The sequence below is a fragment of the Pipra filicauda genome, unplaced genomic scaffold (genome assembly GCF_003945595.2).
Source record: "Pipra filicauda isolate LSUMZ 115617 unplaced genomic scaffold, ASM394559v2 scaffold30_size5312502_pilon, whole genome shotgun sequence".
Lineage (NCBI taxonomy): Eukaryota > Metazoa > Chordata > Aves > Passeriformes > Pipridae > Pipra > Pipra filicauda.
The window spans coordinates 3050646-3077853 of record NW_024104432.1 but is presented as its reverse complement, the minus strand read 5'-3'; the positions used below and the strand labels follow the sequence as shown (position 1 = coordinate 3077853).

Below are 27208 nucleotides of genomic sequence, written 5' to 3'. Positions count from 1 at the left end.
CTAAATTCTACACATCCTCAAAATTATGAGTTTTGTTGAGCAGAACTAGTTTGCTTAAATACTTCTAGTATCCCTGTTTTTCCTGTATTATCTGAGATTGAAGGATCTGAATGCACGGAAATAATTTAATGGGATTAGTAAACGATGCAGCATTGGTGCCCTAGTTCCAGACTTAACAAAATGTGCTACCTGGTCTCTTGAAATAGGATATTTGTATCAAACAGACCTAATTTCTTTAAGATTCTGAACATATTAAACACATGATGTTTATGGGATTCTAATGTTTTCTAAGGGGGACTGGGAATCACGTGTAGTTTTGTCGCTCAATTCCAGTGTCCGGCTTTAAGTTGTGTTGAATGAAATGTAAGCATTTTCTTTTCATTCAAAAGTTTCATGGGTTTTATTTTTTTCCTCTTTCTTTCTCAAGTGCCCTTTCCATGGAAAGATAATTCCTCGGGATGACTCTGGGATTCCTGTGAACGCAGAGGACAGAGCCAGAGAAGAAAAGATGAGGTTTGAGAAGCAAGCAGCCCAGCCAGGTCTGTGTCTGCATAGCATCTTAAAAAAAAATTAAAATTAAAAAAAGTATTAGGCAGAGGTGGGAGATACCTGTTGCCTCTTTCACTCTTAACCACATTCTCCCATTTACATTCCAGGTGATTTTAATTTGCAGCTCATTTGCTCATATGATGAACATGGGCACATGTGTACACAGAATAAGGTTAACATTGCATTTGTGCTTTATTTCCAGTAGTTACTGCAATGTTCCCAACACTGCTCAGATAGAGGAGTTATAGCCTTTGTCTTAAAGGAACATGTTCATCAAGGATGATTAAACCTATTCCCTGGGAGATGCTTGACAGTAACTGTTCCATGCTTCTGAAGTCATCTAATGTTGCTGGTACCTAGCAGTGGTGATTTATGCAATATAATGATGATATTATTGGGATCGTTGTGTTCCCACGAATACTGGGAGAGGATATGTTTTGTCACAATGTGAGAACTTGTTTTTCCTGTATCTGTTCATATCTCTCATAGTCTATATTTCCCATATCTACAGACTTACTATTTGTGTTTTAGAAGGAGAATTTTTGGCCTTGTTATGCTGTGCGTCTGTGCAGCATTGCTAGAAAATCCTCTGAGCTAGAGAAGTGCTCACCTTGGGCTTTACTTTATTGGCATAATAACTAATCTGCAAGTTCTAGTAGGGATGTTTGTGATGGGCTTGAGGAAGGCAGCAAGCAGAGCTTTGCTGTCTAATTGTTTACATGTTACTGTGCAATACTCTGGATTTTGATTTTAGGCAATTGTGGATGGGCAACAAAATTAATGGCCTTCTCCTTGCATCTTGGCTACAGCTTTCAGGTGTAGAGGGGAAGGCTTATCCTTCCCCAAGGTTATTATTTGAGCATTTTTAGGCAGAGTGCAGCTCTGGACTGCTAGGTAAGGAGTGCAGGGAATGAGAAGAACAGCAGGCAATGAGTACCTGGGCAGGAGGACTTCCAGGGGGAATAAGAGACTTCGTTGCAATAGTACAACTAAACCTCATTAATGATAGACAGAAGATACCTGGGGGACTGCAACGAGGAAGGCACTGGAAGTTGATAGACTGCAAAGGAAGACAGGAGAGAGGGATGTGTCCAGCAAAGACATAGCGTATAATTGGAGGGGACAGATTTGTTTTCAAAGCTTTTCTTTAATCTTCCTTCTTCCAGCAGGACTTACTTTTCTCTGTTTTAAACTATTTATTCTAGGTAAGTATTCTGCATTCTAATTAAACTCACCCATGGGCATTTGCATTTTGATTTCTTATAGAATACTCCCTTGAAGGAGTTAGTTCTCACTTAAGGTCTGACTGACTCAGTGTTTCAGAGTTAGACATATTATTAACGAAGCTACTGAACCTTCAATAAAACCTCTTCTGATCTGTATTCACAAAGGTCCATGTCGAATTAATGTGCATTTAAACACACAACTGACCCACCCAGGGTCCTTTGGTACTGATTTGGCCATCTTTGAGTGACTGTGCTTGGCCATTAGAGCACCACACCAGTGCAGCAGTTACTGAACACCACCTGGTATTTGCAGGTGTCAAAGTGCTACTTTTCCGGGTGGTTTCCATCCCTGTCCAGGTGGAGTAAGTGTTTTAAACTGGCATCCAGCCAACAGCATGGACACTGTTGGATTGTCACAGCGAAACCAGGGCAGGAATGTGGGTGTTGTGTTGAAGAAAGTTCCCAGCTTGGTTATGACGAACTAAAACTAGCAAGTTAAACTAGTAGGTGTAGTTGAAATCTTGAACTAGAAATTAATACTCTGGTATAAAAATCACTTGCACTGAAAAATATTGATTCTTTTTTTCCCTGTGAAATTGCCATTGCTTGAGGCTAGACACAGTATTTATTTTTATTACAGTGTCAGCTCGGTGTTGTTAGAGGCTTCTCACCTCTGGCCCACAAGGATGTGTATGTTAGTCCCAAACCAGTGTTGGCATTGCATTATTGAGTGTGGTTGTTAAGCTGAGGTGTCACACAAAGGTCCATCCCATCTGGCTGGGGAAATACTGCACAAGCTGTGGCACTTAATCTACTGGACAAAACCTTCCAGATTTCTAAAGCCATACATATACCAGATGTCACTAAATACTTTTATCCACTGCTTTTTGTTGCTTTCTTTTTTCCTGTGCCTTGCTGGTTTTATATTTGCTTTATAATATTTTCATCAACCTTTGAAAATGGTTTTTTGTTTGTTCGAGGCTTGTGGTTTAGAGGGGTGTGTTTGGTTGGTTTGCACTGATGTTTGGATTTTGAGGGTTTTTTTGTTAGGAAGATCTTGGAGCAAGTCTGAGCAGTGTTGCTATGGAAAATATGCAAGTGGAAACCCACTGTACAGGGAGTACTTTGGTCTTATGATTGACAACAACATTTAATAATGATGACAGTTTGAAAAATGTTGAAAAAAAAATTTGGGGATCAACTGTGGGGTTAAATTGCACCAAAATTCTTCCTGTATCTCCTTCCTGCTGGATGGTAGGTTTATTTTTATCTTTATGTGATTAAAAGGGGGAAACAGTTATATAAAAGTAATACAGTTTGTGTGATAATGACTGTGTTTTGGCAGCACTGTCACTGTTATTATGGAGCATTTTTTTAATCTTAGTATAAAATTTGAAATTCTAGCTAATGTCCACAAAATGGTGCTTTGGGCTCTCCAGTCCTGAAACAGTGAATCAGGTGGGATTACGCTGACCCGCTAATCTGCAGCGTTCATCCTTTTCCAATAGTTCGCACACAGGAGCAAATTAAGTGCCTATTTTTTGTGTCAACCCTGAAGAGTATCTGGTTTTTCAGCCCTTAGTGACTTGTTAACAAACAGGTATCAGGACAGGCTGGTGCAGGCAGGCCGCTGGCCACTCAGATGTGAAATAGCATCTCTTTACTAACTACAGTATTGATTCCCGCCTACCCTTGCAAACTGTGTAATTTTCTTTTCCCTGCTGCTAAACTCAGTAACAATGTATGAAGAGCTTTAGGGGCCCATCAATGCTCAAAAAGCCTGCTCTTCCCTGGCATTCTATTGATTTTTCTCAAAAGCTTTTAAATTGCTCCTTCATTTTACTCAAATGCTCATTTCATCTCTACTGGATGCCGGCATTTTTTCGTTGTGTTTAAACAATTGCTCCATTCATGGGGTTCCTAAACTGTGACGCCTTCTTATTACTGGGAGATAAACTGTTTAGACAGTTTTCCTTAATCTTGGATTAATCGTTCCTGTATCTGAATTGTGCTGTTCTGTATTCCTTCACTTCAAAAAAAAAAAAAGTCTGTGAGGTCTTATGATCTATCAAGTTTATGTGTTCCATTTTCTCCCTTTTTACCTCTTCTGCTCAGCTCTTGAACAGCTTCGTTTTCCTCCTGCTTTTTGGTCTGTTGGATTTTAATCAGTCCTTGCTTTCATGTATGATAGTAGGTTAAATCTAACTTTTCCTTGGAAAATTGCTCTGGTATTCCTTAACACCATGTTCTTAAGTGAGAACATTGCCTCTGACCTTCCTGAAATGTTGTTACTGGTATTTGTCACACTCAGGGACCATGTTGGTGTATAAAAGAAATTGTATAGTCCTTTAGGACTGTTTATTTTTCTATATCTACAAAGATGCTAAGTAAGAGTAGTAGACTTTTTGCCTTACAATTTCTGAAGGCTGACAAACATGCAGGAAACTGTGATGAATGACTGACAAGTCCTGTTGTTAAAATACAGATTATGCTGAGTTTGGAGCATGTTCTCTTTGAAGTGGTACTTCCTACATTTTTTTTCAACCTCAAAATCTTTATAATTCAATGCAATTTTCCTGAATTTCCCCCTTGCAGGTGTCCATCCTGCAGCCACATTTTTACTTTGTACTCTGTTACCTTGTTCTGGTACACAAGACTCCACTAAAGGTGGAAGACCACGGCTTCCTCAAAGAGTTTCCAGTCTAAATTGTTCATGCTTTTTCCCATGGTGGCATCTAGGATCAGAATCCATTTACAGTGTATGGCTGGATCCTGAAGCATTAAGGTTTTGATAAAACTGTAAAAAAAGGGTTTTGATTAGATAAATTAACTTGTGCCATTGTCAAGAGAAGAAACTTGATTTAGATAATTAAACTGAGGAAATGTGGGATGCTTAGAAAGTAGTATCTTTTTTAGATGCAAAATGTGGCCCATGGAAACAGGACTGTTTTGTCCTATTCAAGAATTTTATTCCAGTTCATGCTTTAAAGCAAATATTATTAATGCAAAAAAGTCCCAATGTTGTCACCCGTACTCTGCTCAAAAGTTGACATATTTAATTTTTGTTAGGTTTATTTTTAGGCTTATTCAGAATTTATTTCTGAAGATAAGTTCCTCGGCTACATTTTTGGCATTTTCAATTTCTAAATAATAATCACTCTGTTTATGTCACCTCTCCTACATGGAATATTTTCCTTGGAATTTTGCTAGTATACAACTGCTAAAACTTGACTGAAGTTTTCCTACTGAACAGTTTAACCCACGGCAGCCAATAATAGGTACTCACCCCAGACTGGCAGGGCTTTTTCATCAAGGTCTGTCATTTTGGCCAGCTGCTTTATCCTCCCCTTCCCTTGTGTGTGCAGCTTAGAGCACAGTGAGTCTGCCCTTGTCCAGTGGTGACAAGAACCTGTTCCTTAGGAACTGCAAATCCTCCCTGGGTTTGGAGTTTCAAAGTCCATACTTTGTCTTTTAAACAGAGTGGAGGGATCCAGAATTCATGAGAGAAGTTGAAGCTGCTACAGGACTGGATCTTGGTTCCTCTAAAAATAATGGGAAAGGACAGAAGAAGCAAGGGAAGAAGAAAAAATATCCGAATCTGACAGACCTGAAGCAACAGGCAAACACTTCCCGTTCCCGGCTTGAGAAGAAAGTCTTCAATAAGTAAGATGCTCATGTTAAATTACTGTTTCTGTTTTGTTTCAACAGTATTTTCTGTTTCTACATTAACATGCACTTACTAAACAGCTTTCTTGGCTGACTGCAGAGCAGGAATGTCTTCCATACGTCTGAAGGATAAAGAATAGCAGGTACTGATGACTAAGAGAGAAACCATTTCTTTGAGAATGGTTTTCAACTCATTTACAAAATTTTCCTATGGAAGACTTTTTTCACCCTTTCTCAATTTTTTTTAAATCCTTTAATTGCTGGGTTGGCTGCTCTGGATGATCATTTATTAATCAAATGGATGATACTTTATGTGTGCAAACAGTACCGGAGCTGGAAAGATGATGATGTGTTCTGAGTGACACACCTTACAGCATCAGATGTGCTGTAGTGGTGTAGGTGGAGGGAAAATGAAGTTTGTCATTTTGAAAGCCTAAAATGGACTGTCCTGAGCAGAACTTCAGTTAATAAAAGAATCCATCAAAACCCCTTGGCTTTTGGTGTGTAGCAGTGCCTTGGCTGTTGCCCTCGAGCCTCTGGTGTGTACTCAGAGACCTTCCCAAACTCTTGACTACTGCTGGGCTTCCTTTCTCCCACTCCTGGCTATACTGAAGGGCTAGCTGGGCCTCATGCAGAACCCTCCAGTCCAATAGGGACACACAGGGATCCCTTCCTGTGTGTTATTCAGTGTCACACTGCCATTGCACTTTCCTCCTCCCTTACTGAGAATGTGCATTCAACTGTTTAAGAAAAATATTCAGATCCTCGTTCTCTTAACCCCTGCTGTCTTCTGTAAGTATCAAGGGCTGGAACTTGCAGTTCTCTTTGCTGTGTAAGAGTTTGGGGATGATTATTCCCTGTACCATAGACATGTGGTCACAGTATTGTTCCCTCCATGGTGCTGTTTCTGTCCATGGCCCTTTCCTCCCAGCACATGTGCAAACAGCAGCTCTTGGCCTGCATTTAGCTTCAGAAGAAACTGTTTGTGTGGGGTTGGCATTCAACATATTGAACCAACGTGTGTCCATGACTTACACAGGCATAGATGAGTTAACTTTGATTAACCTTAAAGCAGGCACACCAGCTCAGGTGGATGTGGGAGCCAACCAACCATCACTGAATGGGCTTTGGAACATACAGTAGCTCCATGTGTCCACTCTGTTATGCCATTTCTGATGTCTGTTCTTCCTCAGATGTGGCTGCAACATAAATTTACCTAAGCAAGCGCTGGTCTTCATCAAATGGGAAGCAGCTGCAACTTTTTAAAGAGTTTCACATGTCAAAAATGAAGTAGTCAAAGGATAGTGAAAAGTTGTCAAATCAAAAAAGCAAAATTATTATTATAAAATCATTAGTGGTGGGTAATTCCCTAAACATACTGGGTGAGTTCAACAGTGTCCAAGGCACAATATTTTTTAAAACTCTTTATTTTCCCTTTTCTGATGTAATGGTTATAATAACAGAGCCAAATCCACGTTGCTTTTAGTTACAGAAATACCACATTTTCTGTGAAATTCTCATGTCACTTGGTCTTAGTTAGAACTCAGAGACCTACAATTCTAATGATCAGAATTCCATGTCATGGTTTACTGTGGTTTGTGCTAATGATTTTGAGTGTGTGTTAGTGCCAGGCATAGGGAATCAAACCTGTCATGTTTTTAATAGGTTTCATGCTTTGGAGCACTAAACAAGATGATAACCTTGGCTCCTTATAACAACCCCAAATTACTTGAAATGTATAGGTGATAAACCCAGGCTCTGGTCTGCCAATAAAGCTAAGTGAAACTGCACAGATCATCAAAGTGGGATCTCCTTTCATTTACAGTATCGCACAATCCAGTGGTGCTAATGTAAAACCTACATGACATGAAAGTGTCAAGGCCACTCTGCACTGCTAAAGGCTCACTTTTCTCCTACCAATTAGGTAATATTTGAAGTGCAAAACCATGACCACATTTTCCTTACTCTGGTAACTTTAATTGGCAGAATTTTGTTAAAAGTATAACTCTCCTGAGGTGTTTTTTCAGAATGTTGGTTTTCATTGCAGTTGCTGCTGAGAAAATCTTTAATCCCACCATTTAGAGCATTATTAAGAAGAAACCTCTGTTTTCAGATGTTTCAAAATGGCTTTTGAAATGAAGCCGTTACAGAGAGCAGTTGGCCAAAACTGAAATCACCTTCTTTTGGAGATAACCATAGGAGCAGAGCTGGAATAGCCTGGAGGGCCTGATCCTGAAAAAGGCTGGGGCACACTACCAGGTGCACATCTTGTCTTCATTTTACTGCACAGCTTGTCATGTCCTCAGAAGTGATAAAGGCAGACTGTGACACCATAGTCTGACACCACTGGACCTGAGACCATCCACTTTGTGTGATGGAAGTTGCCAGCTGCATTTCTGGTGTAGGAATCAAAGGAGACATCAGTCCCTGCCATGTTCTTCAATGGGACAGAGTCCCTCAAACCAAGCCCGTGGCTGCTCTACCTCCCATGTTGGCAGAGCATCCAGGTCTTTACCTGGAGATGTGTTAGGAGATAACTTCCTTCATAAACAGGGGCAGGGTGACATCTGAGCACACCTGCAAATATCAGCCTCAGATCGCTGAGCTTTTGTTCCAGAGGCAACAAAAGTCATCAGTAAAAAGAATCCAGGCAAGAACAAGGCAAGGTGCACTCAGCTGTGCACAACAGTGCTGAGTTTCTGAGGGGGCAGATGTTCACAGCAGAGCATTCTCTTGACTGCTTCTGCTGCCTTTTTTTCTGCTGTCTTACTCCTCTGGATTTGTGAACCCATCCTCTGCCTTACCAGTTAGAGGATATACAGACCTACTCTCTCTGTGCCTTTTATGACAATCTGTTCATGCTGTCTAGGCATCATTTTTCCTCACCCTCAAAATCTCAGCTGTGTGATCTCCACTCAAAAGGTTTGTGGAGGGAAAAAAACTGAAGTTTCTCCACTTACTCAGTTGAGAAGTAGAGCAGTCCCTCCCAAAAGAAATCTCTGGGCACCACCTTCACTGGGAGGAAACAATGGCAGCAAATAGGGCAGCAGCAAGGAGGCAAGCCCTCGCTGGTTTTAGGAGCACCAGAAAGCTTAACAGCTCCAAAGTTCATCCCTTCATTTCCTTTTTTAATCTAAAGAACATTCCAGAGCCTTGTACAAGCACAGCAGGCACTGCAGAAGGCTCGAATGCTTGCCCATCCTGAGGCAGCAGAGATCCCATTCCCGCTTTTTATAAGATATTGGACACACTGTCCTGACTGTCTAAACTCTAGGCACTTCTGCAGCAGTAACCTATCTCTCTGCATGGATATACACAACACTGTCTGGTGTCTTCCCAAACTAGTGTTGTGCTTGTGGATTAAAAGTTGCTGCTCAGAAATGGGGATGCTGCTGGTGTGAGCAAAGGAGTCTTTAATTTGGCCCACATCTGATAAAATGCGGTTTTACTAACCTGTGAAAGTTCCTAAATGAATTATAGTTCCATGAAGTGAACAGCAAACCCTTCCCTCACACAAACATTCTAGACTGAGGGTTGGATTTCATAAGGGTTTCTGGGTATTGGTTTTTTAAGATCCTGTTAGGTGCTTTTAGTTATCATTTCCCTGAGAGCAGTTAGGTGCATTTGAAGATCAAACTTGCTGTGTGTGGCTATCAGAAATAATGCTGGGAGGATGGAAGGCACAGCCATTAAACTGAAAGACTTGAATTTGTTTACTCCTGTTAATAAAATCATTGCTGAATTAAACTATTTATATTGCTGCAGCTAATTTAGTTAACAAGACAAATTTGTTCAGCCTCATCAATGCCGTGTTCAGAAGCCTGCTAGTGATTAATCATGGTTCTTTTTTTTTCCCCCCCAACATCCATAAACATTCTCTGAGATTGCATAGACTCAATATAATTGTTATTATTTTTTTGTTTCTCTTTCAGAGGTGCCATGAAACGGGTCGTGAAAGCCATGAACCGGGTGGACCAAAGAAAGCACGAGAAGTTTGCCAACCAGTTTAACTATGCACTGAATTAAACTGTTCATCGTCTTTGCCCTTGAGTGCAACTGCAAAAAAACCTTGATCAAAGATGCTTGTATTTATACTAAAATACTGTGCAAGGCACATTTTTACAGGGGTCGTTTTAAAATTGTTTCCAATTTCAACTTATTTGATAGTAAACATTAATTTTGGCAAAAGTGTGGTGGTACAGAATGGAATGCATTTAACAAGTTGATAATTATTTGAAATGCACATGAAATAGAGATGTTTTGTGATTTGTACTCTGGGTAAAATCTTCACGTTTCGGGGGTTGGTTTTTTTCTTTCCTAAGGGACTCTTGTAATTTATCCTTCCTTTGCCAGCATGTGTGTTTAATTTGCCTACACGCTCATGCCTTCAGAACAAAAATAGATACCTTAAATACAATTAGATTTCTACCACAGATGGCAATGCACGAAGTGTTTGCTCAGCCTACTGTTCTAGAAAGTGTGCCACAGCAAGCAGCACAGTGGTTCCTGCAGTACTTCTAAAAACCTCGTGTACACATTGAAAAAATCCAAATGTCTTCCACTCATGAGTGGAGTAGAGTTTGATTTCAGCTAATTGAAATTTGGTAGCTGTGGCACAGATGGAAGCACTGAAATGACACAGGTCATCCTGGTCTGCTGCTTGTCTTCCCAAGATCATGTCCCAATATCTTTCAGAACTACTCCTGGAAGGCATGTTGTGAAAGTCTGTAGAAATATGCAGAATGTGCTCCATGAAGTGAAAGTATGAAGTTTAAAAAAATTATTCAAGTAGCTCACTGTACTAGTGAACTGCCTAGCTTGGATCAGTTACAATTACATTGGGCTGAAGCCTGAGAGTGTATCTGAGGATCCAGATATAAACACAAGCATCTGGACTCCTCCAGTTCCAGAGATTTAACGTGCATACTGAGATCAGGCAGCGGGATCCCGCGTGGGTTGTAGTTCTTGGCTGGGTCTTTAACCAGACCTCCCAGACTTGCTGTGCTGGCTCTAGTCATGTCTTAAGGAGAATGAATGAAACATTGACCAGTGGTGCTCTTGCAAGATTTCATACAGCTTTAAGGGTGAAGGAAATGCAGAGAGCTAGGAGGACACAGTGTCTGAAAATCAATTTCAAAGTGAACTGCAAAAGTCTTCAATGAAATACTGAATACAAAATGGAATGGATTCTATAACTCTGTCTTAGTCACTCACCTGCTGGAGGTGTTACCTCATGCAGACTACAAGAATTAAAAATGGAGAAAATTTTAACAACTCAGTGTAGTTTCTGGCCACCTCAGACAAAAGCTAATTTAAAGTTCTGCCAAATACCTTCTGACTTGCACAAGTATTGCTTAGAAAGCAATTAATGCTGAATCTGGGTAGTTTATCTTGCGAGAGCTCTGCAGTTTGGAAGACATTTTGTTAGCACAGGTTGATGTACTTTTGAACTACTGAAAATAATAAAAGGCCAAAATTTCAAATATTATCTACTGCACTGGAAAGCAAAGCCACTTCTGCTATGAGTCTTGCTAATGCAACAGTGAAGACTTAAGGTGAAAATGTAGGTAAGGACAAACCAAGTTCATCATCAAGTCAGTTGAATCAGCTTCTGAATTGACTTGATTTCCTATTAAGGACAAAGTCACACAGGAAAAAATATAAAAAAAAGACCACACATTTGAATGTAATTCTGGTCATTGGATGCTTCGATTCCCCAAACAGTCCAGAAGAAACGGACGCGTGGTGATTAATATTCCAAAGAGCCACGAGGGTCACTGTGCCACTATTCCAGGGATTCTTGAGCCTGCACAGGCTGAAGGTGTTAAATTATAAATTCTGTTTTCTCTGCTCCCTGTGACAAGAGTGGGGATTTTGTATTTTGTGGTGACACTTAACCCTTCTTTGCTGGTTTAAGCAGCAAATGTCAGCACTAGAAAGTTCCCAGCAAACAGTAGATGCACTTTAACCCATGGAGTTCCCGTTTTGGGCCTTTCATAAAAAGCCCGGGGACTGAGGTTGGAAATAAAACTGGTAGAAGTCTGAGGGGGAAAAAAAAAAAAAAAAAAGTGTGGTTAGTAAGTGATGCTCCATTATGAGCAACCTGGTCAAGTGGAAGGTGCCCCTTCCCATGGCAGGGGGCTTGGAACAAGATGATCTTTAAGGTCCCTTCCAACCCAAATCATTCTGTGATTCTATGATGCTACTCAGTCATGTCAGTTCTAGAATCATGAGCTAAAACTTCCTCTCTGGACTCAGTTGTCTAATCTGCTTGTTCCTATCGTGTCACTATATGCTTTCCACCTTTCCTTATTAAAAGCACACATGCATGAAAGAAAAGGGTTTTCCTCGAGTGCCTCTTTCATGCAGAAAGAGAATTTGCAGAATTAAGGTTTCCTGGCAAGTGACTCAGACACAGGTACCTGGACTTTGGGCCAGGTTGGTGGCCAGCAATGACTTTTTCTAAAGCTCTTCTACTTTTTTTTTCTGCCTTTTTTTAATTTTTTGTTGTAAGAAGTTCCCTTGTCAGGTAAGGAATATACTCAGTTGGATACAAAAGTTTTTCTTCCTTTCTGCCTTGAACCAAGACAAACCATTGACCCTTCATAGGAGAATGTGTTGATCCCACATCCCCTGTAGCACTGCCTTTTTGTTAGCCTGGCCTCTTGCCAGCGTGTATCTTCCCCTCGTCTGGTGTTTGACAAAGCCTTCTCCTCCTATGTTAATTATTGCCTCTTTTAATCCAGTTATTTCTCCAAAAGAGCAACTCAGCATATGTACACACAACAGGTGTTGAATTTTGTCACTTAAGCATTCTCATTAGATCTGGTCAGACATAATCCACAGGGTTTGGGGGAGTTCTCCTCTTCCTGGGTGTAGCTGGAGGGAAAAAAAAAAAGGCATTGATCTCCAAAGATCCAGTTTACCTTCACTAAATAGAAATCCTTTTAAGCTCGAAACAGAACAATCTACTTTTTAGATACATCACACTGCTTGTGTGTCACTTAACAGCCGTTTACAAATTTGAGGTCTCTGAGCTCTCTAGTTCTGCAAACATCTTAATTGCTCAACTGATTGTGCAACATTTCTACTGGGACTTTTCCTGTGCTCAGGGCTTCTGGGAAAAAAAATAAATACAAGTATCATTCGCATAATCTCTGTGTGTGTTTTTGTCTCTCTAACTGGGACACCTTTGCAGTTGTACTTCTGCCCACTGGGGACGCTGCGTGTGATTCCCAGGTATCTGAACACCTTGGGATGATTTGGCCCTTGGAGTGTTGTTAAGATGAATAGTTGTAATGCAGGTTGAACACTGTGTGTCCAAAGGGACTTGTGAGCTGTGCTGATGCATCTAAGTCATCCTTCTTTAACTAGGGCTGTTTCAGTGGTAAAACAAGAAGTGAAAGCAAAGACTTCTCCATGGTTTTTCTTACCTGAGAATATGGTTGCATCTAGGAAGGAACCTAGGAAGGCTGGAAGGAAAAAGACTGTGGCATGTATGGATTTGGTGCTGTTTAAAGTTGGAATGAAGGGTCTGGCCCTCTAATACAAAGTGCTTAGTGACACAAGTGAGCTTGGTAAGGAGCTTCTGAATAAAAGCAATCCTTCAGCACCTGCCCTCTGAGGTTACAGGGATGAGGAGTCCCTACTCATCTTTTGTACAATACCTTGTGATTTCGTTTTCTCTAAACTTGAGGCTTGGCTTTAACAACCCGTGTCTGGCTGAAAGAAGATCTTAGAAATTACATTTAAAGGATTTATCTGGGGTTTGGGGGTTTTTGTAAGCAAAACAGACATGGGATTTGTAAGCAGTTCTTCATGAACAGTGGATCACACCACGTAGAACAGTTTGCGTGTTGGGGAAGGCATCAGCGAATCAAAGCAGACATTACTGAAAGAAAAAACCATCTTTCTTCTGTGGAAAACAAAATAAGAACCTGTTCCATTTAAAGTGGCTGTGGAAATGGACAGTAAGGGTGTTCCTAGTTACAAGGAACCTCTAGCCAGCAGCAGGAAGTATTGAATCTCAGGAGCCAGCCAGGAAAAACCCAATTCAGTGTGTATCACAGCAGTTCAGCAGAGGCAGATGAGCCATCTGGTGGTCTCTCACGCTCTGCAAATGCCTGGCTGTGGTGCAACTGTGTGTGGAGCTTATCTAGTTCTATTAAACACATTTGTGCTTTTAATCATGGAGGTGATACAAATGTCTCTGTAGGTTATGCATCAGAAAAGGTAAGGACATCTGGATGTTACAGCAGTACTTTAGTGATGAAAATCAGATGTTTAAAACCTTTTGGGATGCCTCACGCCCCCCAAACACACACCTTTAACAAAGTCACTGATTTTAAACAGGCAGTGGAAGTCATAATGCACCCAACAGCTTTCCTGCTGGAGCACACATTCAGGAGGTGCAGTTCAGGTCCCTTCTTGGCCTCAGAGGTGACAGTCCCATGTCCTGTCTCAGGGGACAGCCCAAGCCACTGGCAATTTAAATGGAAGGGAGCTGGTAGGAAACATTTCATATCTCCTGTTTTCACGTGGGAACTGAAACTGAACCACAGTGGAGCTAAAAATGCTTCATGTAGGAAACTAGACAAAGGATAAAAGAGAGCCTTGGAGATGACAGTCCCCAGACTGAGGCAGGGAGGGCTGGATCTGAATCCTTATTCCCTTGACACCTGCCATTAAAAACACCACTGAGCTCCCTCATAGATACTGTCACCAGCTAGATCATTCCTCAGGACCTCTTGGACACTGAAGCCTGAGAGAAGGGTGTTATTCTGGTAATTACTGGAGAGCAATTTCTCCATATGTCTGTTCTGGCATGCACTGGGACAGCTACATTTAAATATACCCCAAACAATTAACACCATCCTGCTCGTGGGTGAACATAACACTTGAATTTCCATCTGCAAACATGAAAGCTCTGCTCTAAGCAGTGCCCAAGGAAAACTCCACAGTGCTGGGAGTGCAGAGGAAAGTTAATCCATAGCAAGGTGAGAGAAAAAACAGAGTAGAGACTTAAGGCATCAGGGAGAGGTGAGTCAGAAGCAGAAGGTGAAAACAGGAAGGGGCAATGGCCTTCCTGAAAAGGCACCATCACACACACCCAAACAAAAACCCTCAATCTTAGTAACAGTAACAGAATCAGCCACCAGTCACAGTTACCTGAAGGTCCACTGAGAAAAAAAGCAGGTCTGGAGCCAAGTCAGCAATGGGAAATCAGGGTGAGGGTCAGTCAGCTACACAGCCAAGCACAAAACAAGCACCACAGCTCGGGAAAGAGACCCCACATAAATGCAGTTCCCCTGCAACCAGCTGGAGGGTTCGAGGTGGAGGCCCTGGGTAGGTCTCTCCCAGCTTAGCTGGTGCCCTGGAGCCAAAGTGCTGCAGCTGTGCCACATCAGCACAGAGATCAGACACCTGCCAGGGTGTGGGCTGGGGACACCCAGGAGGATCACACAGAAAGGTGAAAGGTGGTGAGGGAAATTAGAGCCTGCTGGTACATTCAGAGTCATAGCACCATCCCTCTTAATGGATGTGGTGAAAGTCCTATTACAAAATCCTCCAAGAGAAAGCGGAGGTATTAAGAAAGAGGGTGGGAAAGGCCTCAGAGCAGCAGCCCCAGATCGAGACCAGTCTGGGCTCTCCCCATCCGGCAGCACTGGTGACCCCTTCAGCTGAGAGAGGTGCTAAGCATCCCAAAACTTGGCATATCCCCTGGAAAATACATGTGGATGAGAGCTGGATCTGCCTGGCAGCTGGACAAATTGTGACCCATGGGACAAAGTTATTGTTCCTGAAGGAAAAGGAGAGAGATCTATTAATTACTCTGGTTTCTGAGTTGATGCTTTCTCTCCTCTTCCTCTTCTTCAAAGCTGATTGAGTGTAGAAAAAAATAGATTCATGTCCTCGTTGAGCCTTTCCTACCAGCTAGGTCTGGGTGGTACAGAGCCTAAATGTAGTCACCAGCTCAGGAGGGCAGTGGGGGACCAGGCTCTGCCACACTGGGAGGAGGGCACAGTGTGTTTGTGCTCGTGACAAGGCTGCACCAGAGCCTGGGCAAACTGAGCTGGACTTTATTCCAGTGCAATGTTCCTCCATCTCTAAATGTCCATGACTTAAATATTGTCATTTGGCTTTTTGGGTAGACTTCCCCTTGCTTTCCTGCCTGCCAGCACCCTAAGCAAACCTCCACTGCTCCTGTGCCAAGTGCTTGTATGTTTTTGCATTAGCATCAGGAATCCCCTCTGTCAAGGGGTTAAGGAAAAAGCTTATTAAAATTGTTTAAATGTGGTGTTAATTAGTTTAGATGTAATGAGCAGCATTAGGCGTCTGGTTACTTAGAAAGGGGTTGTTGAATAACCATTTCTGCCGATGTTCCAATTTGCATAATGACAAGGTGCTGGCATTGCATCCACCATTAATTTGCTGTATTTATAACACCATTATGGAGCCACTCTTATCCTTGCACACTGTTAAGGGTATATGGAAATATAATATATGATTCTGCTTGTTTGGAAATTGCTTCTGGATATCTTTGAGTTTTTGTAATAGTACTTTTGGCAGCTGAAGGCTAACAGCACCAGGAGGAGAGTCTGCCACTTGGGCAGAAATTAAATGTTGCTTGCATGGGTTTATTTTCCCCAGTGCTGAAGCAGAAACAGCAAAGGCGAGTGTGATCAGGTGAGCTGCAGAGCGTGCTCAAGGCAAACACAGTATTTCACTCCAAATCACCACTACAAGGCATAATGCTGGTGCTTGAAGCCCCAAAGAGCATCCTTAATCACTAATCTCAAAATATTTAATAGGTCACAGAGAGTGCAGCTTGGCACTACAAACTCTCCTTCAACACAAGGAGTCGGAGGAACCCTACCAGCAGCTCTTCCTGCACTTCTCTTCCCCTCCTGCAGTCTCTGGGAACGAAGGCAGAGGAAATAAATCTTGTCATCCTACCTGTGTTACAGGTGAAAAGACAGGAAAGAGTCCCCATATGAGCAGGGCAAGTTCTTGTAATGTATGTGAGTGGTTGAGGGAGGAAAAAGAACAAAGAAAATGAGCAATAATTATTTATTTGTACTAAGGTTAGTAGAACTATTTTTCTTCTCTTGAAAAAAACAGCAGTTTACTGAAAGGGGTGAATTCTTACTGTGTCAATCATAATAATCTTTATTATGTCATCCCACATAAACATTTCTGTGACTTACGGTTCTTTGCTGTGGTGTCATCCCTCCTGCGTTGTCACTGTAAAATGTTCCTGGTGTGTGTCGTTGCAGAGAAGAAAATCTAAAAGATGTACTTTAAAATTAAGTCTAGTACTTTGGGTACAGCTAGCTAGTTTTAGTTAGCTGGACACTTGTCATGTCATGAGATTAAATTAGAAAATCACATACTGATATTGCCGACCCTGCATGCCCAGACTTATGGGTGCTGACCATGCTCTCTGTGTCCTGGGTGTTTCTCTATTGACACAGGGTGCATCCACAGGATTCCCAGCATCAACAGGATGTCTCCTGAATGGGCAGCTGCAGGTTTCTGAGGTTGTGATAACCTGTTTTAAAACTTATCCTGTATGAAGTCACATCTCTGCCAGACAGCATCAGGAAAGGAGAAAGAGCTTTTACTGCCAGTGTTATTTTCACTGTGACAACCCTAGTTCTGTCCACTCAAGATGTCTGTGTAACACAAGCATGTGGTACAGAACGTGAGCGTGTCGGCAGAAGGGGGAGAAGAGGAAGAAAAAGCACCAGATAGAGAAGAATGTGGTTTATGTAATAAACTATTTATGTAAACCCAATTTGTGAGACAAATTGATGAGGATCCCCTTTGTTTACTTGCCTGTCCCCTCCTTCCTCAGGGTCCGCTCCGGTCTCTGCCTTGTTCTGGAAAAAAATCCAGTGTCAGAAAAAAATCTTTCTTTCGTTTGCTCCTAAGAAAGGCTCTACAAAAAACATATTGGCTTGCTTAGTCTTTGAAACACAAAACAACCTGAAGACCAGAACTGCCCAGACATTGTGAGAAAATGTTCTTTTGAGTATTTAAACTCAACTGTGTCTGAACAGAATTATTTTATCATGTAATAGAGGAGTTGATGGATATTTGCAATATAGCTGACTACAAGCAGACATCGTGGTGTATTTTTGAGAAATGGACATAAGTTGCTACAAACAAAGCTTTATTTTTAGCATTTTGTTTATGTAGTATAGGAGAAGAAACATGTAACATGACTGTGAGTTCAACCTGAAACAGAAGGTCTGTGATGCATGTCAAAAACCTCCAGGAATTAATTTTAAAAAGTAACTCACTACACCTACATTGCCTGCTCAACTGGAAATAACACAAGGAGTTTGGGGAGGGGTTATAATACAGAACTGGTTTCTAATGATTTGGTGTAACATCATTGACTGCTGAGTGTAATCAATGACACAAAATATTTCAAAATATTTTCAGTTCTCCCTTAACCATTTGGAATGTACCCTTCTGTATTTATGCGCTTTTTTTCTGTTATTTCGATTATAAGATATTTTACTGTTGTTTGAGTAAACATGAAAAACTGAAACTTGTTAGCTGAAATAAGCTGAAATATATGAAGTAAAATAGGTGCGGTTTCCTTTTCTCTTAACCTCATTCATTCATATGGTGAACAAGAGTAAGATGCAATTAATATGTGAATCTTTTCTCACTAATACAAGTTTGCACCCTTGGATTTAACATTTACTTCATGGGAATTAGTTGAAAAAGATGCTGATGTCCCAGATCATCTTTGGTACGTGCCAAAGATGTCACCTAAACACACTGAATCAGACTCCAAATGTGCTGCTCATTTTGCCTGAGCTGAGACTTTGTCCTCAGGCAAACACTTCGTTAAATGTCCTCTTGAATGTGTTCTGCATTCTTAGTCTCCTAACATTAAATTTTATGAATGAATAACAAAGTAATTAAAAAAGAATTAGCTCATGGAATGAACCAGAGCAAACACCTCCTGCTTGTGTCATAACCATCATCCCCTCAGTCAGTCCATTCTACTCACTCTGTACCAGGGTGTCTGTAGCTCATTGATGACTCACTGAAAACAAGCTGCAGCCCTTCAAAAAGCTCTGTGCAGGAGCACCAGGCGTTGTGTGCAGTGCAGCAGGTACATCAGGTAGGTACCACATGGGAAACGGCTTTTGGACCTTGCTGGGGGGTCGCTGTGGGGCTTTGGGGTCTATCTGGTAGGACCAACCTCAGGGTGCTGCATCAAGCCCTGTTTCAGTCTCCTAGAGAGCCGGAATGTCAGCGGGCAGGAACACGGGGGATGGAGTCAGGAGGTTCAGGCAAGTGAGAGCATTTTGCTTTACGGGGGGCTGAGCCTTCAGGTCAGGGATGTTTTTCGACAGCTGCCCTGTGTCAATACCATCCCGCTTCTCACTGTCAAGTCTGTAACCACACAGTCTTGATCCAACACCACAAAACAGCTGCAGAGTCGTGGTCCAGGGGGCACTGTTTGAGTTTTCAGCTCTTGGGTGCTGATCCTCTAAATGCCCTCTGCAAACGGACAGTATCCTGTGATCGGACACTCCTGTACACCTGAGTGTACGACGTGCCCTGCACCTCTGCAAGGGCTGCACGCCGGGGAGGACACGCACTAGAACTGGGGCTCTGCAGTTCTGCTCTCCAATTCTATGAGCTCAGACCCCTGGATGAGGCACTCGAGCAAGGGTTATCAATAACTTCCTAAACTATGCTGAGAAAGATACCTGCGGCTCTGTTTTCAGCAGTGCTATAAAATGTGAGAAGCCTTGTTAAATCGCGTTTAATGACTGGGAATCTCAGCCTAACTGATTCCTTCATCCAGCAGCTGTGAGTAATAATACTCACATGAGCAGGTTTCACTGGCAGGACGCTAGCAGACCTGCAGTAGGAATATCACGTTCTCCGAAGCTCTGAGCAGCTCCAGTTGGAGCCAAATTATTTCCCCCTGGGGAGAGGGGGAACTGTTTGGAGCTCCCGGAGTGCAGAGAGGGGTCGAATTATCTGTTCAGCCCTGTCGTGCTCCACCTGAGCTAACAGTTCGGCTGCTAGTAGCACTTACTCAAACCTGGCAGGCAAAGGGATAGCTGTGCAGTGTGAGAGAATCTCCTGAGTATCTGTTTCCCAGTTTAGCTGGATTTCTCCTATCAGCAAGAGCTGTGCAGAGCACACTACTTGTAAGGTTTCCCCTGAAATTTTACTTCAGAACGTCTTTTATCGTAAAAGTTCTTATTTTCGCAAATGCAAATGAGTCTAGTCCGAGACTTCTGGCGCTTGTACGCTTCTACACGCGGGGAAGCGAGTACCCGGAGCATCCCGCATCCTCCCCGCGGCTCCCGCAGGCTGATGGACCCCGCACCCATCGCGCCGTGGAAACCATCGACCCTGCGGGGATCTGCACCGTGGAGCCGGCTCTACTCCCTTCTTGCCTCTAATATCAGCAATCGCGACAGAATTTATTTCCACGGGAGGGCTGAAACGTTTAATTTCATTCCGGACCAGGTGTGCGGGATTAGGCTGCGGAGCGTCCGGACTAGCGCGATCCCAGACGGGGCCAGGCTGAGGGGTCGAGGGGGGACCAGGGGGAAGGACCCGAGGGAGGAGCGAAGCCCGGACACCCCGGAAACCCGCGGCACCACGCACACCCCGCCCGCCGGGCAGCGATGCGGTGGTGCCTGCCAAGTCGGTCCCCAGGGGAGGGGGATGCGCAGCGCTCCCCAAAATCGCTCCGGAAAACGCTTGTTCCTTAAAACTTCCCCCGAGGGAAAAAAAAGAAGAAGAAAAAAAAAGAAAAAAAAGCCCCCAAAAAAACCACAAACACCAAAAACTAGTGGAAAATGAGAACTCTTCCCCGGCGTGTGCTTTGGGGTCACGCACGGAGTTGGCAAACAAGGTAACAGCGTCACTGGGCCAACGGGAGCCGCCTCGAGGTGCTCACAGCGGTTATAGTCTTTTTCTTTGAAATTAAAATAAAAAAAGAGTAAGGATTATGAAAGTCCGACTTCGATACGAGTTTAAAAGTAATCAGCGGAAAGGCGATGGAAAGACTACTTTATTTTTAAAAGTGGTGGAATTTGAAAGAGCCGACTTACTAAATTTATATATCCAAAATATTGGACTCCTCGTCAGTGGAAACAAGGCAGAGGTGTCGGATTCTCTCTATATATAATTTATTTTTTTTTGTTCTTAATATTGCACAAATCGGCAAAGCCAATTAAGAAATTACAAACAAGGGAACCAAGAAGGGAAATACCCTCTCTCATACAAGAAGAATAAAGTTTATTTGCGTATAAGAAATACGCTCTCAGAGTAAACAACAAAAAAAGAAAGATGCAAGACATCCCTCCAAGCGTCTCATGAGCCAGGCGTTTTCCTCAAGAAACTTGCCTTACAAAGATTCAGCCGAAAAACAGGGACTCGCCAGCACGGAAAGCGCCGTTTCCTTAGAGTTTATTGATTGATTTAAAGTGTTTAGCAAACAAAGTGCTTTCTTTATCACCTCTTGCTCATTACTCCCTCACCTTATACATTAATTACAAAGTTAAAACTTTTTTTTTTTTGTAACAACCAGAAATATACAGAAATGGTTAACGTAAAAAAACCAGCCCTGCACCCCAGCAGCTGCCCCTGCCGCCCCTTCCCAGGCGAGATTCCCTCGCCCCCGCGGGTCCGCAGGGTCTCAGCCGAGCTCGGGGGTCGTTCGAGAGTGACGTCTGTAAAAAATATCCGTCGTCACCGTGAGGTCACGGGAGGGAGCGGAGCGTCGTTGCCTCGGCAATGTCGAGGGACAGGACCGATAAGTTCTCTGCTTTACCCTGAGAGTCAAATGGGTACATAATATTTTCTTTTTTTAAAGTCTTTTGAGTGTGACCAGACTAGAATAAAAACAAAGTCAAATAATAATAATAATAATTAAATTAATCAAACCCACATAGCAACGAGGGACGGTGAAAAAATAAAAATACGGGTAACAGTGATTTACATCTACTTGTATGTACACGGGGGAGGGAGGTTTTCCTCCTCCTCCTCCCTTCAGCAGCGCAGTTCGGACACATCGCGTAGAAAAAGGGCCGTAGAAAGGACGGAGGGCGGGGGGGCCGCCCCTTTGCACCCCCGGGGTCGGTGGCAGCCGGGGGGCAATGGAAACACCTGGCTGTCCCTTCTCTTCCACCCCCCCCGGTGTCGCTGCCAGTCGGTTCTTGGTTTCACCTCTCGGGAGCGGGGGGTCGTGCGGTGAGCGGCTCCCCCGGAGCCCGGCCGGGTGGTCCCGAAGGGGCACAGCGGGAACGGGCCGGGAATAAGGAGGATGAGGAAGGGGCGTCGCGGCTTATAGGTGCGGGGTGTAGAAAGCCGGGGCGCCGTAAGTCTGGGACCCCAGGACGAAGGGCGAGAGGACGGCGGGGCTGGGCAGGAAGGGCAGCTGTGCGGCGCAGACCAGCCCCCCGGCCGGGTGCCCGGCGTAGCTGCCGGGGCCGTGCATGGAGAGCGGGGCGCCCATGGGCGGCGAGTGGCTGAGCGGGCTGAGCCCCCCCGGCAGCGCCCCCCCGCCCAGCGCGCCCCCCGCCCCGCCGCCGCCGCCCCCGCCCGTGGGCGCGCTGGTGTCCGCCCCGGGGTTCTGCTTCTTCCACTTGGTGCGCCGGTTCTGGAACCAGATCTTCACCTGCGTCTCGGTGAGGCTGAGCGACAGCGCCAGGTTGAGGCGCTCGCACACCGACAGGTACCGCGTGGACTTGAACTTGTTTTCCAGCGCCACCAGCTGCTCGTAGGTGAAGGCTGTCCGCGCCCGACGGGGCTTGCCCGACTTGGAGTCCGAGCCCGTCCTCTTCCTCTTGGGCTTGGCCTGCGGGCCGGGCTGCGCCCCGACGGGCGGCGGCGGCGGGGGCGGTGGCGGGGGCGGCGGGGGCGGCTCGGCCGGCTCTGCTCGGAGCGGCCCCGGGTCGGGCTCTCCGGGAGCCGCCGGGCCGGAGCTGCCGCCGCTGCTGCTGCTGGTGCTGCCGCTCTCCTCGCTGCACAGCTCCTCGTCGTCCGGCAGCTCGCTGTCGGGGCTGCGGCTCGGCCGGCTGCTGTAGTCCAGGTCGCACTCCTCGGCCTTGTAGAGCTCCCCGTCCTCTGCGGACAAGCGACAGACGCTGTCAGGGATCGCCGCCCGGCCCCCGGCCCCGCCCGGCCCCAGGAGGAACCGGTCCCCCCCCCCGGGATTCACCCACCCCGTATCCCCGCGGCTGTCGGGAAAAGGATGCCCGGCCCTCCCCGGCTCTCCGCCCGCCGTGGGGATGCGGCTGGTCCGGGCCCCCTGCTCCGGGAGTGGCCTGGAAGCACATGGAGAGGAGCCGGGGCTGGACTGGGGACACGTGGCGAGGAGCCGGGCAGAAGCGGCCAGGATAGCGGTTCGGAGCCGCCTCCGAGGACAGCCTTCACCTACGAGCCTTCTCTGCAGCCCTGGGGCAGAGAAGGGGCTGTCCAGCCCGGCAAGGCTTTCCCAGAGCTGCCCCTTCCGAGCTACCCACTTTCGGCAAGAGCTTGCACCGAGATATGGCCCGGGTCAGGGGATACAACCCCCTTCCCACCGCCACCAACGCGCCCACAAAACAACCGGTGGCTGGAAGAGACTTTGGGAAGACAGCAGGGGGGGTGTCCCCGGGACGCTGGAAGGGACGAGGAGCAGCCGGGGACAACCCCCGCCCGGGCAGGGCCAGCCGTGCCTGGGATGTCACAGCGCTTCTAACAATTTTAGTGACGGAAATCTCCGAATCGATGGGAGGTTTGCTGGTTTTTGCTCTGGCATTTTTAACCCTTCCTGCGTCTGGTTTGACCTCTTGTCACTTCCCGAAATGGAAGTATTAAAGTGGAGTAAATACTTGTATTGATTAGCAGAGCAGATACAAACTTAATTAAACTCATTTTGTGCAATGTACAAACTAGTTAACGGTCATTTAATTTATTTGGGTTTATATTACGCTCCAATTAACGGGTCTCCATCGGAGAACAGGGTAATTATCCGATATTTAAAGCTATTGGACTTCTGCTGACGGTTCTGTCATTATGAAGCCTAAAAGCAAATTGCGTTTTCCGGAGAACCGGCTCCTCTTCACCCCGGCCCGGGCTCCTTCGGGGGAGCGGGAGGAGAATCCTCTGCACGTCACGGGGATGGGGGAGGCCCCGCGGACAGGTCGGGGGCAGAGGCCTGTGAGTATCGTCTTTTTTAGCCGGTGCTTTCAGACACTCCTAAACTTCCCTCCACTCGCAACGGGGGAGCAGCTCCGGGAACCCCTAATCAAGGACTCCTTTAACTTGGTTAACGGAGATACATAAATGAGAAATGAATCGCTGGTCTGTCACCTTTATCCTGTCCGTAATTTAGTTGGTTTTAATCCTCAAAAAACCTGAACACACCGCAAATTTCGTCCGTATCCCCCCATCGGACCCTCTAACGCCCATGTGTAAAATTAAGGGTGGTTTTAAAAGTGTGTTTTGTTCAGCGCGCTGATTTCGGATAGGGATGGTTTAGTTGGAGAAAAAGGGGCAGAGAAGTTTATAGTAGTTCTTTTCACCCGGAAAATATCCCTTAATAACTCGGGGTTCATGAGGAGCCCTTTCCAGCTTTCTGTTCAGGTCGGCGCACGGAATAGGCGGGCGATCGCCACCGCACAGACGGGAACCGGGTCAGTTTTCTCCCAACCCGACCCCGTGAGTGCAGACGAGTGTCCTGCAACCTGTAGAACCTGTTAGAAATTGCAGGGCGTAATTTTTGCAACAACAATTAATAAAAAGTGCGCGTAGCTACCTCTGCGGAGCAGACCCGGGAGCTGAGCGCAGCCCCCGCACTCACACACGGACCGGACCGGGAACCCGCAGCTGGCAGTTTTGAGGTTTAATTTTCCCTCTAGGAAACCCCTACCGTAGCTCAACGAAATTTTTTTTAGACAAAAAAAAAAAATGCAACGCGAATAGAACTGGCGACGGAGATGGACCCTGGATTTGCCGGGTTTTTTTCTGGAATATGTTAAATGGGAATTCACTAGAGACTTTTACCTGATATTTTTGACATTAAAATAGTTTTACGAGCGGCGAGTGACGATCGCCGTTGCCACTCTCCTTTGGCCAGAAAGCCTTTGCGTTTTCCGGGGGCGTTGATACTTTTCTGGCCAGAGCTACTTTTCGGAACACTTCTCCTACATTAAACCACCGCTTGAACTAATATTGATTACGATAGGGAAAGAGAATAATTAAATTTCGTGATTTTCGAGCAGTCCCAGACCTATTCCTGACCGTTGCCATAACATTGAGGCGACGTGGCCGAAGGGCTCCATGTGCGGAGCGTCCGGCGAACTTGTCAGCGGGCAAAGCGCACCGCGGCGTGGAGCCTCCAAGGGTATTTATTTTGAGAGAAGGGATGGAGTTGCATTTCTCTCCTTGTCTGGAGATAAAAGTGTGAGATTAGCGATAGGCTGACCTCGTCAGTCTTTCTGATCGCCCAGATCTATTTAATATGACAAAAGTCAGATGAATTTAGAGGAATAATTACTAACCCAGCTCCGCGCTGCTTTAAAAAATGTCTTTTGAATTCTATTAATGCCCCGTTCCTGCTTTTGCCTTACAGATGAAAAATGCGTCAAGGCTCGGTCTGGAGCAGATTCCAGACCTCTTTTGCTGACTAATTTTAACTGACAGAGTCTTGTTATGGCGCGGTTGGAAACCTCCGAGTCCTCCTCTCTTCCCCTCAGACACAGAGAAATTCTTTTTCCTTAACCGAGAAGTTTATCCCCCGCCGCCCGCTGCCCCTTCTCTCCCCTCTCAGGACATGGAATAACTATTTATATTTTTCACAACAACCGTCTTTTGCCGGAAACCCTCTGCGATCCCCAGAGTCTCGGTGTTTAGAGGTGAGAAAGTTGGGATATTTGGACCCAGAAAGAAAAAGCAATCTAGAGCTTGGGTCGAATGCAATTCTCGATCAATAGCGAGCCCTAATAAGTGTAATAGGTTTTAATCGAGTAATTATCCGAATTTTGACCCTATAATTTAGATGTTAGGGAAGAGTTTGCAAGGTGCTTGAAAGAGATATGCACAATTCGATAATAGGATATCGATCCAGGCAGTCCTACATGCCACTCTGGGGCGATTTTCCCCATTATCCAGCCTCTTTACGCTGCTAAGCACATTTTACCTTAAATGTAATCGAAGGAATTTAATTGTTTTTCCAGAGATAACCAGCATTTTGTCACAATTAGTCTGATTTGTCCTAAAAAAGCCAAGGGGAGAGAGAAAATTGAATCTGTCGCCCAGAGCAACGGGCGGCAGCGGCGGGGGGAGGACAGGAGAGGGGTCCAGGGCTGGGAGAGAGAGATACAAAGTCATAAAAGCCTGCGGGGACCCAGGCGAGATGGGGGTACGGAGGGAGGGTTTTCACAGCCTCGGGGCTGGAGCTCCGGCCCGCCGAAGCCGAAGGAGCAGCTCGCAAGTTCGTCTGAGCCGGAGCTCGCAGCCACCGCTGCCCCTTCCCGAGAGGAGGAGGAGGACGGCGGGGTCCCTGCCCGACCCAGCCGGGCCAGCACCTCCAGGGCTGATCCTGTCTCCCCGGGGGATGAACTGGGCGAATAGACCAGTGTATCCCCGCTGAACTCCTCGGACAGGCGGGGAGTGGAGCCCGGCCGGTGCCGAGCTTCGGGAACCCAGCCCCGGCCAGTCCCGGGGTGATGCGCCCGGCTCCCCGCCCTGCCATCCCTCAGCCCAACACAGAATTCCACCTCTCCACATCCAGCAGCAGCAGTGCAGGGCGCATTTATCCTTCCCCAGAGCCCCGGCTCCCGAGGCTGCCAGCGGGGGAAGGATGACCTGTCAAAGCATGCGAGCCCCTTGCTCGGGGAGCTCGGAGGGGCTCCGAGCCCCCAGACCTACTTACTGATCAGCTCTGCGGATTTCTTGCACGCGTCGAAATCTTCGGCGAGAGCCTTTTGCTCGACCAGCTCCGTCCCTGAGTCCTCGGGTTTATCCTCCGCCCCCAGAGTGAACTCGGTCCCCGCCGATTTGTACAAGCCCGCGCACTGCCGCCGCTTGCTGTTGAACTTGTTAGGGTCCAGGATGTCGAGCACGGAGAAGGAGGTGGTTCTGTGCACCATGGGCAGCGCGGCCACTGCCCCCTCTTGTCCGGGGGTGTTGCTCTGGCTGTCCCCTTGCCTGTCCCGGTTGGCAGGGCAGTAGAGAGGCAGCTCACCGCCGGCCGAGAGCCGCTGCTCCCCGCGGCCGTCCATCCCTTCCCCGTGGCAGCCGCGGGGCTCCCCGCCGATGCCGACTGCGGGGGCTGTCACCGCCGCGGCTGCCGCTGTCGGGATGGAGATGTCACCGACCTTGTCTCTGCTCGCATTCATGACTCTTTGCAGAACCCCTCTCGGTCGCAACTTCTTCCCCCCCCCACCCCCCCTCTTGCTCTCCCCCTCCCTCCTTCCTCCGGCGAAGTTGATCTGGAAACTCCTCCCCAGCACCGCTCCGGCTCAGGACGAGCCGCTGCCTTCAGCTCCCCGGGGCTGCGCTGGGTCCAGCCGCCGGGAGCCTCCGGGGGAGGCAGGGAGTCACAAGGTGATGCTCGGCTCAGAGCCTCCACTCAGCAGCTCCTTCTTCCTTCTCATCATCCTCGCCAGGCTGCCCAGGCGCTCCTACCCCCCCTCCCCTCCTCTCTCTCGCACACACACAGAGGCAAGGCTGTAACTTATTTATGCATTCATATTTAGCACTGGATTGTAATTGGCTACAAATTA

At 45.9% G+C, this 27208-nt stretch overlaps 2 protein-coding genes across 2 annotated transcripts in view; one reads left to right on the top strand and one right to left on the bottom strand.

Annotated features, from left to right (window-relative positions):
• The window catches only part of UVSSA (UV stimulated scaffold protein A), a 54910-nt gene extending 42315 nt beyond the window's left edge, over positions 1-12595 (top strand). Inside the window, exons 11-13 of the mRNA XM_027736609.2 lie at positions 428-539; positions 5255-5438; positions 9374-12595. Coding sequence (XP_027592410.1) covers positions 428-539; positions 5255-5438; positions 9374-9467 — 390 coding nt within the window. The 3' untranslated portion in view covers positions 9468-12595. The remainder of the gene's footprint in view (positions 1-427; positions 540-5254; positions 5439-9373) is intronic.
• Positions 12596-21780: 9185 nt separating this feature from the next.
• NKX1-1 (NK1 homeobox 1) lies at positions 21781-26821 on the bottom strand. Its single transcript, XM_027736595.1, has 2 exons — positions 26356-26821; positions 21781-22562 (listed from the first exon to the last, which is right to left on the bottom strand). The coding sequence occupies exons 1-2, from the start codon at positions 26819-26821 to the stop codon at positions 21781-21783; spliced, it is 1248 nt and encodes a 415-aa protein (XP_027592396.1).
• Positions 26822-27208: the final 387 nt, after the last annotated feature.

What these genes read in the sequence shown, in the direction of transcription:
- NKX1-1 (XM_027736595.1), bottom strand. Translation starts at nt 26,821, where the DNA reads ATGAATGCGAGCAGAGACAAGGTCGGTGACATCTCCATCCCGACAGCG. An exon ending in GAAATCCGCAGAGCTGATCA is followed by an intron (nt 22,563 to 26,355) that starts GTAAGTAGGTCT and finishes GCTTGTCCGCAG; the next exon opens with AGGACGGGGAGCTCTACAAG.